This window comes from Hipposideros armiger, unplaced genomic scaffold (genome assembly GCF_001890085.2).
Source record: "Hipposideros armiger isolate ML-2016 unplaced genomic scaffold, ASM189008v1 scaffold_496, whole genome shotgun sequence".
Taxonomy (NCBI): Eukaryota; Metazoa; Chordata; class Mammalia; order Chiroptera; family Hipposideridae; genus Hipposideros; species Hipposideros armiger.
In genome coordinates, this window is record NW_017731846.1 from 331,805 (window position 1) to 349,717 (window position 17,913).

The 17,913-nt window shown below is 46.8% G+C and overlaps 1 protein-coding gene across 1 annotated transcript in view; it reads right to left on the reverse strand.

The window, feature by feature from the left end:
- Positions 1–17,439, reverse strand: part of LOC109395942 (voltage-dependent calcium channel subunit alpha-2/delta-3-like) — a 280,829-nt gene extending 263,390 nt beyond the window's left edge. Inside the window, exons 1-2 of the mRNA XM_019667392.1 lie at positions 17,052–17,439; positions 16,277–16,358 (exon numbers count right to left, since the gene is read on the reverse strand). Of these exons, the coding sequence (XP_019522937.1) occupies positions 16,277–16,358; positions 17,052–17,173 (204 nt within the window). The 5' untranslated portion in view covers positions 17,174–17,439. The remainder of the gene's footprint in view (positions 1–16,276; positions 16,359–17,051) is intronic.
- Between the last annotated feature and the right edge of the window lie 474 nt (positions 17,440–17,913).

Genomic DNA, 17,913 nt, shown 5'->3' on the forward strand with positions numbered 1-17,913 from the left:
AACAAACAAATAGGAATATAACCATCATATTTGCATCTGGGGGTGGTGTTACTCCATCTGGCTCTTCCATCACTAGCTTCGTAATGTTGGGCCCAGTTTTCCTCAAATGCAACATGAATATGGAATACAGTACCTGGGCTGGTTGAGAGGATTAAATTAAAGGATCTCTTCATGCTCTCACTCGTTCACCAAACACACGTGAGGCATCTCTTCAGGCCAGGACATGGGCATGCCAATAAGAACAAGACATTGTTCCTGGCCTCAAAAAGATGACCCCAGATCAGAGAAAGAGATGAGAAAACAAATAACTGCCCAGCAAGTACCATAACAAATACCAGACAGAGTGCATGCACTACAAGGAGGTGGCCAATATAACATAGATGCAAAAACTCTCTGTAAATTCTCTAAGTGCCAAATAAAATATCAGGTGTTTTGAAGACCACTGCTCACTCTATGCTTCCCAAACTTCCCTCTTTCACCCTCCTCCCTTTCTCTCATACTTCCTCCCACTGCTCCCCATCATGCCACCCCCATATTGCCTCAAACTGGGCTTTCCACATAGCAGCCCAGGATAACACTTGAGACCAACTAAGATGGCTGCTGGCAACAGGAAGAGGCAACTACAAACACAGGTAAGAGTACAGGGTCACAGTCAGACAGCCCTGAGTTCAAGAACCAATGTCACCATTTATTAGCTATGTGACCTTGGGTAAGTCACATCACCTCCCTGAACCTAAGTGTCCTTGTCTAGAAAACGGGACCATCAGAGCACCTTACCTCATAGGATTATTGAGAAAGTGAAATAAAATTTATATAGAGAGCTTAGCAATGGGACTGGCTGATAAACGTAAGTTATCACCATCTATCATTATTATTGAGGAAAACACAGCTTGAGTCTCAAAAATCAATGCTGCAGCTCCCAAAATAAAATTGAACTAACCCATAATCTACCCAAGTAACATTTTAGAGTACTTTCTTTCTTAACACATTTACTAGATTGTGAGATCAATTTGCTGCTCACAGCCAGCCTTCTAAAGTGAATAGAATAGAATAGAATAGAATAGAATAGAATAGAATAGAATAGAATAGAATAGAACAGAATAGAATAGGATAGAATAGAACACGGTAGAATAGAACAGACGAGAATAAGGCTAAGTAATGTTTCATAAAACTTGTGTTTCACATATGAAGCTGTGTGCATCGGGTTGTAGTGAACCACGTATTTTTTATTGTGGGGCCATGGTCAAAAAGTCTGAAAGCTGCTGACTTGGAAAAAATGCAGTTTTGGGCCCAAAAGGTCCCCAGGGGGTACAATTCTTGTACCAGAGAGATTAGGAGCAGCTTCCTATTGGAAGCAGATGGCATCGTTCATACTGACGTCCACCAAACAATTTTCTGCTAAACAGTTGGTAACCACAGATCCCTGTAACCTATTTGGTAAGGAGAAAAGCCATCGGTGACAGGTCAACAAATTCCTCTCCATCTCACAATTGGAGAATGGCCACGTCAACTCTGCTCAGTGGTTTCTAAATAAACTGCTTCAACAATCAGACATGCTCCTGGGTACTTCTGTCTTAAAAGATAAAATGCCTGACTTGTTCCAACGCTCCCATTTTTATGGCGGAAGAAAAGCTCCATTCACACCATGCACATCAAGGAAGGCGGCACCCAGTGCCAGCTTCAGGCTGGGTCCAGCAGCCAAGCCGCAGCCTCAGGCCCAGGATAGCACAGACTCTACGACACAGAAACTTAAGCAAGCTACAGTAGGAAGATGTGCATGCTTCCTCCCAGCAGAAAAGCGAGTGAATGATGGGGTCTCTTTAGGGGAAGCCAGCAACCTTCCCAGCAGTGAGGTACCAAAAACATTTCTCAAAGTGTGGTTTCTGGACCACCAATGTCAGAATCGCCTAAGAAGTTCGCTAGAATGCAGGTTCCTGGGCTCTGGACTAAGCTTACTGAGTCTGACTCTCTTGGAGGAGGACCCTGGAATGATTCATTTTAACAAGCTCCACAGGTGATATTTCTGATGATCAAGTCTGACATCCTCTAGAGCAGTGGTTCTCAACCTTCGTAATGCTGCGACCCCTTAATACAGTTCCTCATGTTGTGGTGACCCCCCAACCATAAAATTATTTTCGTTGCTACTCTATAACTGTCATTTTGCTACTGTTATGAATCATAATGTAAGTATCTTTTTGTTTTCCGATGGTCTTAGGCGACCCCTGTGAAAGGGTCGTTCAACCCCCACAGGTTGAGAACTGCTGCTCTAGAGTCAGGGCTCAGCAGCCAGACCAGGCAACAGGGTGGGCAGCATGGATGGTGAGGCACAGAGGCGTGACACAACCTGATGTGTCTGGGGGCTGTGAGCAGTGTGCGGTCACCAAAGCATTCAGGGCGAGGGTGTGAGAGGTGGCCACAGGAGCACAGGGGTGTGGGCGCCCAACACAGCTCTGCACGCCTCGTTGAGGATTCAGTGGGTGTCTGCTGAAGCAAGAAGGGAAGGGGTGAGGGAAGAAAACATTTCCAACATTAGGTTAAAAGCAAATGTGTTCTTGTACATCTGTTACGACAGCTGAAGATTTTCCCAAACCATGATATTCTACCCCAAACAAAGCACTTGGTCATTGGAAGCTCTATGGCGAAAAAGGAGAAGGTGGAGGCTTCAAGTTTCCAGGTGGGTTTATCAGCACTGAATCAACGCTCAACTAATTGTTCTGTCTCCCACTCGCTTCACTTATGCAGATCGTGTTTATAGGGGGACTGTTCCCTGATGATGCATTGGGACACAATATTTTGGCTGTTAAAAGGAGCTACATTGGGGAACATTTTCTCTAGGTGAAAGTCAGGCTTCAAAGAGATTGAATCTGAGGGAAGTTTGCAAAAACGTCCTTTTGCATGGCGAGTAGAGCAAGTTTCCTGTGCAGTCCAGCAAGGCAGCTGTGAAAGGGATGGGCAGGGAGCAGGGGGACATGGGCTAGAGGCTGCCTCTCTCTGTCCTCCGAGAAGTCCTCCGTGTGACATGGTGCCTTCCTTCCCTCTATGGCAGCGGTTCTCAACCTTCCTAACGCTGCGACCCCTTAATACAGTTCCTCATGTTGTGGTGATCCCCAACCATAAAATTATTTTCGTTGCTACTCTATAACTGTCATTTTGCTACTGTTATGAATCATAATGTAAATATCTTTTTGTTTTCCGATGGTCTTAGGCGACCCCTGTGAAAGGGTCGTTCGACCCCCAAAGGGTTCGCAACCCACAGGTTGAGAACCGCTGCTCTATGGGCTCAATGCACGAGCCCTGGGCTGACATTCCTGATTTACTATGACACCTGGGGCCTGCCACTGGGCCCCTGAGCACCCACAGGTAAAGGGGCTGGTTCTTAAGATCTGCTGCAGCTCAGAGGTCCTCTCATTCCCTTCTGAGTAAGCAGTCAGGCTCAGCAGGAAGGTAGGTGGAAGGTTGGTATCAGGTTCTGGTCAGTGCACAGCCACACAGTCAATTCTGGGTGTGATATGACACAGGATGCGCCACAGAGCAAAAGTCATCCTGGGAGCCTCACGGCCTCCATAGATTAATGTGCCAGGGAGGGGCCGGACGCAAGAATCCTCCAGCAGCCTCGAAATGCAATACCCTGTTGGGTCTGATACTGGGGGATGTAGAGGCTGGAGCTAATAAACATATTTTGGCAACACTGCCCCCAATTAAACCCATATAATTTAATTCCCACTTCCCAGCCAGCTGCTCCCCCTCATCTCGGAGGGGCTGTGCTTGATGCAGACGTTAGACACACGCCGAGGCCAGGCCTGGGGAAGAAAGCGGGCAATTGCACCTGCGGGGCGCAACTGCAAATGCAAATAACCCCAACTCGATTTATGGCCTCTCACATGGCTTCCTCCCACACAGAGGTGCTGGACCCAGCCGCGTAGGGCGCAGCCGGGGTGTCAGGAGTGGGGAGCACTGCTCTGTGGATGCCGCAGGGGCGTGCAGTGGCTGGAGAATCGGCTCCCACTGCCTGCAATGCACAGACGCGGAACCCCAGCTCCCGTGGTGTAAAAAATAAATAAATAAACAAATATAAAATAAAAGGAAGCTGCACTGAGAAGGCAGAAATCACGCTCAGCAAACACTGTGTAACAAACATCTTGGTGCTGGCAGGGCCTCAGAGAAGGCCAGGTAATGACCCCAGGTGAAGGGGAAGGTGTAGAAATTAAAATCCCCATTTCTCCCTACTGTCACTTGATAATGTGGCGTTCAAGCACTCCTTGGAATTAGCTGCAGCAGCCTCCTAATTGCCTTTGCAGAGTTGCCTCCCCCAGGTTGATGGTGGCGGCTGCGCGGCCCCATCAGTCTCGCTTGGTGCTCCTCGTGCACCCGCCCGGCACTGCGGTGCTCCCGCCCGGCACTGCGGTGCTCCCGCGGCAGCTGCTCGGCTTGGCACTGCGGAAGCAACAGGACCCCTCAGGCTTTTGGGGAAACTCGGCCGTGTTTACAGGGTGCTGACCGAGATGGGCTAGGGTGCTCCCAAGGGTGAGGAGGGGGTCGCTGGCTGGGGGAAGTGAGGACCAGCTGGCTCAGCTGTCTGGCAGTCTCTGCCAGCACCGAGAGGCTGTGGGCAATGGACCTGCCTGCAGGGCTTCAGGGCTGGATGGCTGGAGATAGATGGGAGGCAATCCCCCAGTTCATGCGTCACCCACACCTGATGCTAGGGGCTCATAAGGCCCAGCGTTGGAGAATAAATGAAGAAAGGGATGTGAAGGCCCTAGTTCTTGGCCTGTGATCAACAGCATTCTTATTCTCATCACCAGCCTGTGAGCACCAGGAAAAGGGCTCAGCTCAGCCCTTCCTTTGTTTATCTGTTCATTCATGCATTCCACAACAACCCTAAAGCCCACCCCAAAGATAGTTCTGTGCTAAGTGCCAAAGGGGACCCTCTCCCATCCGAAAGAATAAGCCTGCTCTCGGGGAATTTAAGGTCTAGCTTACCTGCCTCCTTGTCAACACACCCCACTGAAAGAGATAAGGGGTCCTCAGGATATCGCACATCCCCAGACCTGCCAAGGGCACAGACGGATCTGCCAGACTCATTCCATGCAAGATAAAGCTGACCCTAGTGGATCCAAGAGCTGTGGCCTTCAAGCTAGCTGACAACCATGCAGAAAAACAGAACTGTGACTTCCCTGAGGGGAAAATAAACTAAGCACCATCAAACATCCAGGACAGAGAGATAAAATAATGGGATAACAAAGACAGAGGAACTAAAATTTACTGGGCACTTCCCTGATGTCCAGTTCTATGCTAAGACTGTTACATGCCAACATAGCTTATCCTCATCATAACCCCATTTTACAGTAAGGAACCCGAGGCCTGGCTGAAGAAAGGCCAAGCTAGATCTCAAAGCCAGATCTGCCTTGTCCCAAGGTCCCAGAGCCCAAGCTGGCTCTTCCACACAACTCTCCACACCATAATGGAGCACACACAAATGAACTTGAACCAAATTCATTGAGATTGTCAGAAAGGCTTCGTAAGAGTCAGACCCAGTAAGGGGAGGACTAGCTGACCTGTAAAGGAAACCAGAAGACCAACAGAGTCATTTCATTATTTTAAAAAAAAGAAAAAAAAAAAAGGAGAACCATAGAAAGCTACAGGGCTTACTGGGCCCTCCCCTCAGTTCAGCTATTGCCCTTTTTAATTCTGTGTTATGAAAACAAATGACAATGCACCCAAACAAGACTAAGTATTCCATTGGGGAAAGGATTAAGGGCAGGAAGACGGTTCCAGCAACTGCCCCAATGAGCCAACACCAGGCTGTGATGAAAACACAGGGAAAATGCTGGTCCTGGGAAATACCCAGACGCCCTTCCTCAGGCCCCAACTGCGCCCCAGGCACCTGACCGGGATTCATACCACCCAGGCTCCGAGCCGGCTTCTGCCACCTGGAGCAGTGTAGCCTTGGGCAAAGTCACATTCTTTGTCTCAGTGTCTGCACCTCTACAATGGAGATGATAATAGAAACAACCTCAGGAGTAGGTGTCAGGAATTAAATGATATAATGCAAAGAAAGCGCCTGTATCATTATTAGGGTTACTGCTTAAGAAGCACTTAGGGGCTCAGTGATGGGCAGCTTTAGTGGAGGTGTCCAAATAAGGCCTCCAGATGGTCTGATATTAACTCTCCCCCAAGTGGACAAACTGCTATGGTCAACAGCCAACATGCCCTGGTGTGTGGGAGCAGCTCCTGGGGACTAATAGGAATAATAATAATAATAACATAATAACAATAATAACAACAGCCCACCTTATCTAAATACTTCCTATGAGCCACTTAAAGCTAAACATCCTGTGTGCAGCTTCTCATTCGGACCTCTCAACCCCACCCTAGAAGTTAGTATCATTGTGCCCATTTGACAGGTAAGAACACTGAGGTTCAGCAACTCACTTGTCAGGGTCAGATGACTAGTCAATGAGCAGTGGCATCAGATTCAAACCCAGACTAGTCTTACTCATACCCAGACTCTCACCTCTACACAGTTCTGCCTTCCCAAGACCAACCGCCCTCTGTAAAGATTTTTAAAATCAATAATCCTCTGATTTCTTTCTAATTCTATATGAGTTTTTCCTATAATTCATAGGGCACTTGTTTCATGCAAAAAACTGAAAATCTTGCTGTTTAAGTAGGAAATCCAGCATGAGTCTGTAATTCTGAAATTCCTGTTCTGGGAAACATGTACAGTTGGGGATTTTTTGGAAAAGATTCGTGAGCTATGAGCCCTTTCTTGAGAGGATTACATCTTATTTCAGGGTGACCAGATGACTCCTGATGTTCTGCAACACTCGAACTTGGCCACAGACCGAGCTTTTAAAGTACTTGCCAGTTTTTATTAACAAAGGGAAACAGCCATGTCTATTAAAATATGCGTGCACGCCTTTTAATGATGGTCTGATAATGATCTCCTTAAAGTGTGCCCTCTGTGCCTGTGTGCAAAAGCACAGTGTCCTGACAGAAGTCCAGGCCAGAACAGAGAAGAAAGAATATTCAAACTTCAACATTACCATCCAAGAAGCCAAACGACTATCATTTATGTCAGTGGGGCAAAAACCTATGCCCACTGAGCTGTTTGCATATGATGTGATCATGTTGTGTTAATAGAAATTTCACTGATAATGGAAACTGGTAGGAAGCTAAGAGTGAAGCTGTATGTTATGACACGTGGCCAAAGACTACCTACCTCCAATGGATTTATTGCCTCCCACACCTATTGTTCTTTTTACAATATTTTTCCGCCTCTGCCTTGGTAAAGCACAATGGGAAAGGCATTCTAGATGGCACAGGGACAAAGAGCCGAATGCCTGCCTTGTGTTTCTGACTCTCACCTTGCTTTGCAAATTACAGTACAACGTTATAGCAAGAACAAACCGGAATCCCGCAACTTCCCACCTCTGCTGTACAAGGGACAGGATGAGGAAAATGTGGGAAAGAATACAAAAGAAATTCACTTCCTCAGGGACACAGTGAATGCTCTTGTTTGCCATTGTGCCCCTGTCACACAAAATGTGGGTGACATACATTGCCTTAATTTTAGGAACTCATCAAGGGATCAAAGTGACTAAAATTCCAGGCATCTCTCTTTCTCTTCATGAATAATGAAACAGGGCTCTATAAATGAGAGCGTGGCCAGAGAACTAAGGCTTCCCATGCACCATATATCGTTCTAAACTACTTTATATGTGTTATATCATTTAATCTTCCCAAAGCCCTATGACACTGGGGCTTTTGTTGTGTTCTAGTTTGTCGATGAGCAAACCAAGGCCCAGGGAGATAAAAACTGCTGTCTGAACTATTTGGCCCAAGTGAAACCACATTTATTTTCATTACTGACTTCTGACTGACTTTCGGTGATGATTATAATGGCTTTATGCATAAATAATTTTTAAAAGTTATGCAACGACAGTAGCATCTCCCTTCATGATTTCAAAGTGTTGGTGCCTACGTTTACACAAAGAAGGTGGCAAGTATCACTCATTCAACATCTTTAAGGAGATCAGCAGAGGGCCGCAGATGCTCAAAGGCCAGAACACGACAGAACATGCCAAGGAAGCTCTGAAGAGGAGGCGTGCAGAGCCAGCGGGAAGAGCCAAGGATCACGGGATGCCCTGCAGTGTCTCCTGAGGCTTGGTGACAGGTGGCAGTCCCCATGTATTGCTGTACCTCCCTGCCCCCGGACTAGAGGTAAAACCACCCTGCCCCAGTGAGGTGCCCCGTCCCTGGCTGGCCTCTAGCACTGCTCCCCAGGAAGTGGTTAGGAGAAGTCGAGAGTCCTCCAAAGCCTAGCAAGAAGGCTTCTCCCAGGAGAAAATGCCTGGCATGCTGTCCAAGAGAGCACTTGGGTTGATATATGTCCACGGCTGGCTTCTGGATGTGCTCTTAGAGCCAGGGAAATTTCTGGGGGCTCTGGGCTCTCATTCTGGGCAGCACAGCAGACACAGTCATTCCTCAGCCTGACGCACCACCCACACAGCAGGGCGAGCCAGGGCGGAGGTAACAAGGAGACCTCATGCCAGGGGTTCCTCTGGAGGTCTCCCCAGCCCCCAGGGAGAAGGGAGCTGACCTCAAGGAGAAGAGTGAACATCTGAGCAGAGGCTGTGTCCACTGCCGCCTCCTCCCCATCAAGTTGCAGGTGGGGTCACCCTCCTCCATGCCAGCACCCGGCACTTCCTCATCTCTTCATGCATACTCTTGTTCACTCAGCCCACATGAATGTGTGGAGGTGAGCCCCACAGGTGCTCAATAAAGGTTATCTGAAGAGTTGGTATGTGTGTCCTGCAAACAATTATGACTTCAACAGCTCTCTGGCAGGAAGCTCCTATGTGCCAGGCACTGTGCTAGATGCTTTGCATACTTTATTTCATTTAATCCTCACCACAGTTGGTAAGGCAGAAGGTATTGGTCTCCTTTCACATTTGAGAGTACAGGTTCAGAACTGTTAAACTACAAGGTAACCCTGCCAGGAAATAGCAGATCTGGGACCCAAATCCAAGTTCTGACTTCAAACTGTGTCCTCTCAGCTGTTAGCCCAGGCATTAATTGTTTCTGAAGTAATTTCCCAGATGTAATCTCATTTAATCCTCCCAAAAACCCATGAGGTAAAACAGCACAGGTATTATTCACATATTTTTTTCCAAACAGAAACTGAGGTCAAAAAAGGTCACACAAAGAGGAGAGACAATGGCATCTTAGCCAGGTGTGCAGACTCTGGAAGCTCAGCGTGGTCACCTTGGAGAGGCTGTTTAACTTCTGCAAGCCTCAGCTTCTAAATCCGTAAAATGGAGTGACTGGTAGTCCCTGACTCATTAGGCTGTTCGGGAAATGTAAAACGATGCCATATATGAAGCACTTATCATAGTATCTGGAATGCAGGAACTTCCAGTGAATGCCACCTGTTTTTACAATTTGATTAAGCAACTTGCCCAAGGCCATTGAGGAAAAGCTTACAGGAAAGATAAGACAGATGCCACCACTCCTAGGCCAATAACCTTTTTTTTAACAACACTGTGTCTCCAAAGACGTGCATCTCTGAAAATGCTCCAAGTTCTGGACCTATTACAACAAACAAAGATGGGCAAAGGACGCCCCCTAGACTAACTGCGGCCAGAACAGTAAATTAGGCTGAGAGGATGAGTGACCCAGCAGGGAAAAAAGAAAGCCAAAATGAAGATGGCCGCCCCACAGGGGGGCTTTGCCCCCGGCCCAACAAGCCCTGTGCTTGCCTTAATGCTCTGCTATTATCATCTTGAAAGTCTTCATCATTTTTAACAAGGAGTCCCCTATTTTCCTTTCACACTGGGCCTTGAAAAGTATGTAGCTGGTCCTGGTCACAGCAGATCCTCAGCTTCCAGCTGCCTGTAAACTCTCAGATGCTGGACAAATCCAAGCCTGGTGGACGGGGTCACTCGTTTTTGTCCTAGCACCGTGGTTTGCTCCCTCAGGCCACTCTCTCTAGCAGCCCAAGAGGACAAGAACAGTCTTCCCCGTCAGCAGGCAGCATCTGGCACATTCTATGACAAGCGGCATCCATTTTTACTGGCATACTCATGCACACATAAACTTAATAAGTATAACGGCAATGACATGCGAAAGCCCTAAATATCGACTGGCAGTTGCTTCTCCTAAAACAGATAACCAGTGGTCTGTTCTGCGAACCCACGGCCATTTACAGCCCTGCCCGGTTTGCCTGTCCAGATCATTTACATGGATAACGGCTCTTTTAACCTTGGGAGGGTACTGTTTTCCAATATCAGGTGCCAAGATAAACACGCTAAAGTGCGCAAAGTCGAGAAATAGTCATCTATTTCTTGTCAGGAGATAATGCTCTCCTTTTCAATTTGGCCTTGAAATGCCCATTAATAGTTTGGCTTCTGAGTTATTTTCATAATCTTGATTTGTGGTGACCAGGAAGCTAAGCAACATATAAATTTAATACACCTTATAAACGTAATGCCTTATTTAAACGGCCTTGGAAGGAGCACACAATGGGTGTTGTCCAAAGCAAACAGAAACAGAAATGTTTAACATTTGTTGAAAACACACTTGACCTTTTTCAAAGTTGTATTTGTAAAATAATTTTCTTCTGGATGCTCACACAGAAACCTTCTAAAACACATCAGCTACACAGACGCCTAATCTGCCAGGGATGAGGGAGGCCTGGCCCAGGCAGAAGATGGTCACTGAGGGGTCCTTGAGTTCGGCTTTACATTGCAGAAACAACCACCTTCGGCTGCTATTCCCTAAATACTCAAGAAGATCAAGGGACATCAAGCACCTTCCCGTTCCTCTATATCATTCTCTCCCCTTGAAGGAGAAGCTAGTTTTGTTTAATGGGCCAAAGAGGGCTGATAAAGATTCTGTCAGTGTTGGCAGATATGAGGAACTTTTCCTCTCGCTGAACGGTACACAAAAGCATCGCTGCAGTCACTGGAGATGAAACATAGGCCATAATGTCTCTTGTATAAAAATTACATTGAAAAAGGAGGGGGAAATCTCATATGCTAATTCACAGACTGGCATTTATAACATCTATTTCACTTTTTTCTCAGCCTTAGCCATAGCTAACCTCTAAGTCAAGTCATAGCATCCCAGGGAACACACGATCTGCCGAAAGTCTCCGAATGGAAGATGCTTCAGGTCTCAGCATGAGAGCCTATGTCAACAAACACTACGACTGCAGAAGATGGGGGAACTCCTGAAATAAATGCCACAGAGGTGTGTACTAGGATAAAAAAAAAATTTTGAAAAAAAAAAAAAGAGCCCGTCTGGGGGTTCTGTGGTGGTAAATCTGGACTCATGACAGACCCGAAGCAAAGAATCCTTGTGGGAAGGTGCACTTCCTTAAGTGAGCCCATCACACCAAGTCATTCACTGATCAGCATCAGTGGGAGCACTAGACACCACGTGAGGATCAGTCAAAAACTGAAAGAGAAAAAAGCTAAAACCCCCAACTTGCACTTCCATGAGTATGTGCTTCAAAGTGCAGGACAATGAAACACGTGGCAGGGCCACAGATGCTGCGGGGAATGGTTTTGTTCATCCTGATACACAGCTATGTCTGTATCACAAACCGGACGTGTTAATTGTGCTTACCCGTGCCAGACAGATTTTGTAATTAATAGGTGGTTTGGTACTCAAGTGTTTGATTAAAAGCACACTGGCATTATAATAAATAAGATAAAATAAAAATAAAGCAGTTCGAGATCACCGTAGTAATTGATCACAATTAACAACCACATTGGAATAAAAATCTGAAGTTTGCCTCCAACAAGAAAACCATGCTTATGTTTTCATGTCCCTTAATTCTGACTAGCACTGTAAATCTAAGCAACAGAGGCTGCGGCAGTTCTCGAGGAGAGAAAAAGCAAAGCAGAAATGTACCTGGCAGAAAAGAAATTTTGAGAAAAAGCAATGAACAAAAGAGGCTCAAAAACTGAGCAGAGCCAGACACAAAGAACTTTCTCTGGACAGCAAGTGGCTATGTAGGAATTTACAAATGCAATTAGATAGATGCATTGGTAAGATGCACGAACTGAATTCTGACTGGTTACCCTGACCTGCTAATGCCCTGATGACTGGGCTAATGAGACCAATAAACTGCCCTGAGTGATAGAAAATTGTCATTTCCGAGATTTCAAGACTTTTAAAAATAATCTGCCAGGGGAAAGTCCAGTAATTGAAGTGGTGCTGTGACTTAAAGCATTGGCAGCATAGGTTGAATGCACTAATCTTGCAGGATGACAAATAACTGTGTTTATTCAACAAAAATGTTCAGCTAAGTAGCACCTCCCCCGTAAAAGCAATCTGTAGAGTGTCAGGCTTCCTAAGGGCAGCACCGCACTGCTACCCAATTCCTGACAAGCGGCTACTCCTATTTAATTATTCAAAAGTCCATTGATTCCCACATTGATAAAAAGTCATAATTATCAAAATGGCTTAAAGGACCAACCTTTTATTTTACTGACTCTGTCCTGTGGAAAGAGACATCAAGTTTATGCATTAAAGCCGCTCTCTCAATAAATAGTGGATAACGCAAAAACCCTGGTTGTGCATTCCAAGAAATGCTGCACGAGGCATCCAAAATAAATGTCAATTCTTTTCTAACATTAATGGCAGAGACACACACTACCTGTATTTCTGCTGGGTATTTATCATCACGATTCTGGAAAATTGAATTGGAACCCTTCATTCCCATGAACACGTATTCCTTGACTGCAGGACTAAATAGAATGAAAAAACCTAGCTCCTATCAAATTGTCCCTAAGGAGGATGAAACAACAAGCACGCCAGTTTAATGCCTTTTATTGTGAATGTTAGGGGTGTGGAGTCCAGGAATTTAACGGCCTAGGTTACTGCACCTACTAGAATGCTTCTCACTGAATTCCAAAATTAGAGGGGTAATGAAGCTATGCCTCCCCAAAAGAGCCCAAACAAAGCGCATTCTTTGGGGAAACTGAAGCAAGATAGAGGCAGCTGAATCCTGGCATGAATATGTCAAATAGGAAAGTTAATTAAAGGGTGAAGTGAATCGAAACCCCTGCAGTATCAGCAGTGAAGGCAGGCAGCATCCAGGCACACAGCAGCTCATCAGCACGCACCTTCCGGGGCCCGCTATCCTGCAACCACTGTAAAACCTCTCAAGATGAACTCCAGCTAAAACCTCCACATCTCACGTTCCTCCATTCTGTATTGAAAACACACAACTTTGCTAAAACATGGACTACTGCATTTTATAAAAATCAAAAATATTCCCCTTCTTAAGGAACTATTAGGTTGCTATTCCTGTGCTCAGCAGAGACAAGAAGAAAAAAAATTAGGGAAAGTCTGACAGTGAATACCTAATATATGATCATAAGCTAAAGTAGCAAAAGTCAAGTTATCAAACATAGAAGCAACTGATGAAATATTCTCCTTTCAGAAGCCACAACAATGAGGTACATTGTTTAATGCTTGTATTTACGTTGATGAAGACAGTGATAATACTGCTACCACTAATTAAATTACCTAATAAAAACCTGTTACCAAAATGGCAGTTTTCCAAGTCTCCAAACACCTTAAAATAGATGGTCAATTATTATTTAACTTATATTCATAATAACTACTTTGCAAACTTTTTGCCTTAGTGCAAAAACTAAACTCCCATGCCAACAATGAGCATACTACATCAATCACAACATGAAGTGTCAATTAGAGAAAATACATAGAGTACATAAAATTATACAGTGGCATACAATATACCTCACTTAACTGAAATTCAAGTTTAAAATGTCCATGCCTTAAAAGTATAATTACATTCTATTATGCAACACAGTATTGTCACTTTTGAGTCCCCTTAATACAATGTTAATGCATTTTTCAACCAAGTTTCCTAAGTTACTTTGAGAGTATCTTAATTGTTAAGGATGCAGTGATGTGATAGGACACATAGAGTTTTGACTTAGAGGAGTAATTTCTTATGCAAATGGCCCAAAACTCGAAAATAAATAAGAGAAAGGCAACAGTCTCCTTGCTTTTCCAAAGGATGTTATGCCCCCCACACTCTGAGTACCTCAGATCTTTTCTCATTCATACTCTGAACTCTCTGAACCAGTGTTCTTCGCTAATTTTTAAAATACAGTCATATTTGGGGGCAATGGACCAAGATAGCCAAAAGATACCTGCAAAAATGCTCCCCAGGTTGTCTAACACACCTTGCCCATCATCCATGGAAGTTCTTGCCTAGCAAGCGAAAGCCATGTGTATCTCAGGGCTCCATGGTGGATGACTGCAATCCAAGTGCGAGAACAGATACCCACCCTGGAACTTAATGCCAAACAACAGCTCACCTTCCCCTTACATCAGATTACAAAATGCCAGGCAACAGCAAGAAATGGCAACAAACCATACACAGCTGGAAATAATTACACAATTGTCAAGCTGCAAACATGACAAAAGCAAAGCTACGCTTGTGAATTCACTATCAGAAAGGATGCTGATGAGAAGGTAAGAGAAGCATTTTCGCTGTTTCCAATTTGCTCCTATAGAGCTGCCAATAATATGGCTGATGGGGCTTTGTGCAGGGTGTGAGTGTGCGTGTATGTGTGTGTGTGTGTATGTGTGCGTGTTAACTTAAGAGAGAAGGAAAAGCATATGTCATGTGCTCCTACAAAATGTGAGATAGAACATATGTAAGCACAACCAAGAAAACAGTCACAGGCTCTGAAGGGATTCTTCCAGAGTTGTTACAACTAAACTACAACATGCAGATGAAAATATTTCTTTATAAAGTTATACAAATATTCTCTTCTTTAAAGGCATAGGGAAAATACACAGCCAACACGATAGTACAGAACTCTTCACATAAAACATCTGACACGTGGGCAAAATGCCAAAGCAGGGTACAGACTGGTCCAGATTAAAAGAATACTAGTGAAAGAGTCAATTCCTGTAAACTGAGAGGTGGGTCAGAATATGTAAATTATCATCGTCCATAAAGGTACATCATAGCCTCAAGTTTTTATCAACTGCCTATAATTCAATGAACTCCTTCCCCCAAATAATAGAGTTCAGCAAACAATCTCTGCACAGTTTCAAAGAATATGGCTACTGGCAATTTTTAAACCAGAATAACTTCCATCATTCTACTGTGGGCTGATGTTTTATTACGATATTTAAATTTCATGTGAGAAACTGTTTCATATAATGTCCCCAAAAATGCTACTCTCTGAAGCAGAATGCCATAAATAAAATACGTACTTGGTTACCAGGCAGCATGCATAACACATATGTTACATTGGCCCAAAAAGCACATTTAAAAATGCTTAAAAGTTAACAATTTAAGCTGTTTGTACCCATTTTCAGAGAATTATCCCCTAAAGGCCAATTGTATTTTCTATCGTTGAGAGAATACCTGGATTAATCCTGTTGATTTGTTAGCCTGAAATGCTTTTAACCCCTCTAATCTCGCCTCCCCAGGCCATTTCTTTTTTCTTTTCTTCTTGGAGAGGAGGGCAAAGGACCATATATCTCACAATGTAATTTTCAGCATAATGATGCCTGTTTGAATTAAAATTGATGCTGCTTCTGATAAAAAGCCTAATAATCAATTCTCCATTCTCATTACTCCACAGAATTATATGGACGCAGACCAATTTCTTAAGTTTGTGGACGACTCTCATAGGTTATTACCCGGCAGTGCAGCTGAGTGGAAAGATAACCATATTCATTCTCCTTATCTGTAATGATGTAATGCATCCCAGCCCTGGGTCTAGATGATTGGGGAATAATGGGATTGTACAACTGCAGGGATGACAAACAATAGGGCAGCATCTTTCTGTGATACGCTGAACCCCAGCCTCGCACGCAGGCAAGGTGAAAGACATCGTAAAACAGGCGTTGATTCCGCTTCTTGGATGAAGTTTGCAGTTTTTGGCCAGAGAAGCATCTGCTCTGACACTGAAACAGCTACACCGACATGAGAGGAGAGCCGCACAGAAACACTCAGTTTCCGAGCCCCAGCCAGGACAGTGCCAGTGAGTATCCTGCTTTTCTTTGTGTTTAGAATCAAGTGTCATCTAAAAATAACCGGTTGGTAGGGAGAAGTCACTGCACAGTACACTGCCAAGAAACCGTGGGATCAGAGACACCTCTGATAACTAATGCTGCTTGGGGTTCACGTTTGTTTGGAAAACTAAATCTGCCTCCATTTTCTGTGCTGGAAAAAAAAAAATCTCGTTTCCTGCAACCACAGAAACCTTACCTTTTGCAGAAGCTGGGAGCCCGAGTACTTAGCAGCAATGGATTTTATCTCCCCACCAAAAGCCGAGGCCCAGAGCTTCACCCTACGGGGAGAAAGGGCACAGGAACAAATGTAACACCGGTGTCACAGTCAACACGCACGCACACGCACACATGGGCTGTGGCTGAAGGAGCTCGGCGATATAACATTGGATTTAAAAAGAGAAAGAAAAAAAGAAGGAAGGAAGGAAAGAAACAGCGCCTTGGTAGGAACTGCCAGCACCAAACTGCAGAGCAGAGCGCGGCAGGGGGCCCGAGGGGGTGTCACATAGTTCAAAATGCCTAAAGTCTCCTTTAGGCTCACTAAAACGATCACTGGGTTTGATTTGAATAATTGCCCGAGAACTTGCCCGCCCCAAATAGGTATCACCTGGCAAATGCTAGTCGGAAGAAATCCACCATCCCCCTTTCCCCCAAAATAAGTAAGATGGCAAGATAGCAAAGAGGGGTTAAATAAACGGCCCGTGGAAGTTGGCTTCGGTAAACAGGCTTCAAAGTTGATGCTGTCACTTGAGGTGAGCCTCTCCAGGTCCACTCGCCAACCCGAGGGAGGGGGCGACAAGGTCCCACCTTAGCCTCACCGCCCCGCTCCACCGCGGGAAGGCAGGTGCGCGAGGCGAGGCCGGCGCCCGCGGCAGGTCCTGCCCAGCCGCACCTGCAGGCGCCCAAACTTGGGCACAATGGGTCGCGCGGGCGGCACGATCCCCTCCCCGGGCGGCGCAGAAGCCGGCACTTACACGGAGAGTGGAATCTGCTGCTCCGAGCGCACCACGTCCCCCAGCGCGGCGTAGAGAAACGCGGTGGCGAGGAGCGCCGAGGCCCCCCGGGACGCGCGGCGCTGCGAGCCCTGCCCGGCCATGCTGGGCTCCCTCCGACGCGCCGGCCGCGGCAGCAAGAGCGGCAACCGGGAGCTGCAAGGAGCGGGCGGTGGGCGAGCGCGCTGGGCTGCCTTCTCCGCGCCGCCCCGCCTGCCTCTCGCGCGCCGGGCTCACTTGGGGAGCAGAAAAAGGAGCGAGTGGGGTGGGGGGAGAAGAGGGCGGAGAGGAGGGAGGGGAGAGAGGTGGAGAGGGAGGCAGGAGGGGGAGGAGGATGGAAGACGCGCCTCTCTCGGCGGCGGCCGCCCGGCCCCGCCTCGGCGGCCCCGGGGAGTCCGGCGGGCCGCGGCGGGAGGGCGGGAGGCGCCGCGCGGGCGGGGACTCGCAAACTCCAGTGTCCTTGGCCGCGGCGGAGCGCGCCCTGCCCCGCCCGACCCGCTGCGGCCGCCGAGTTCTGTACAACTCCGCAGTCAGCCACCGCGGGCGCGACTCTCCGGCTGGCCCCGGGCGGTCCCCCAGCCCTAGCGACCCGAGCCGGGGGTGGGAGTGGGGGTGGGGGCTCAGGAGAGAGGCCGAGGGCCGCGCGCTGCGCCCCGCGCTTTGCCGGTGGCAGCTCCGAGCCTGCCCCGCGCGTCCAGAGTCAGGGGTGGCGGGGTCAGGTGCTGCCTGACCGAGCCTAGAGGTGGCGCGACCCCCACCGCCGCCGCGCAGTTTTCCAGTGGGAAGGGCTGGTGAAGAAGCAAAAGTCTGAGGAAGAAGCCACGCTCGCCACGGCGACCGGGGT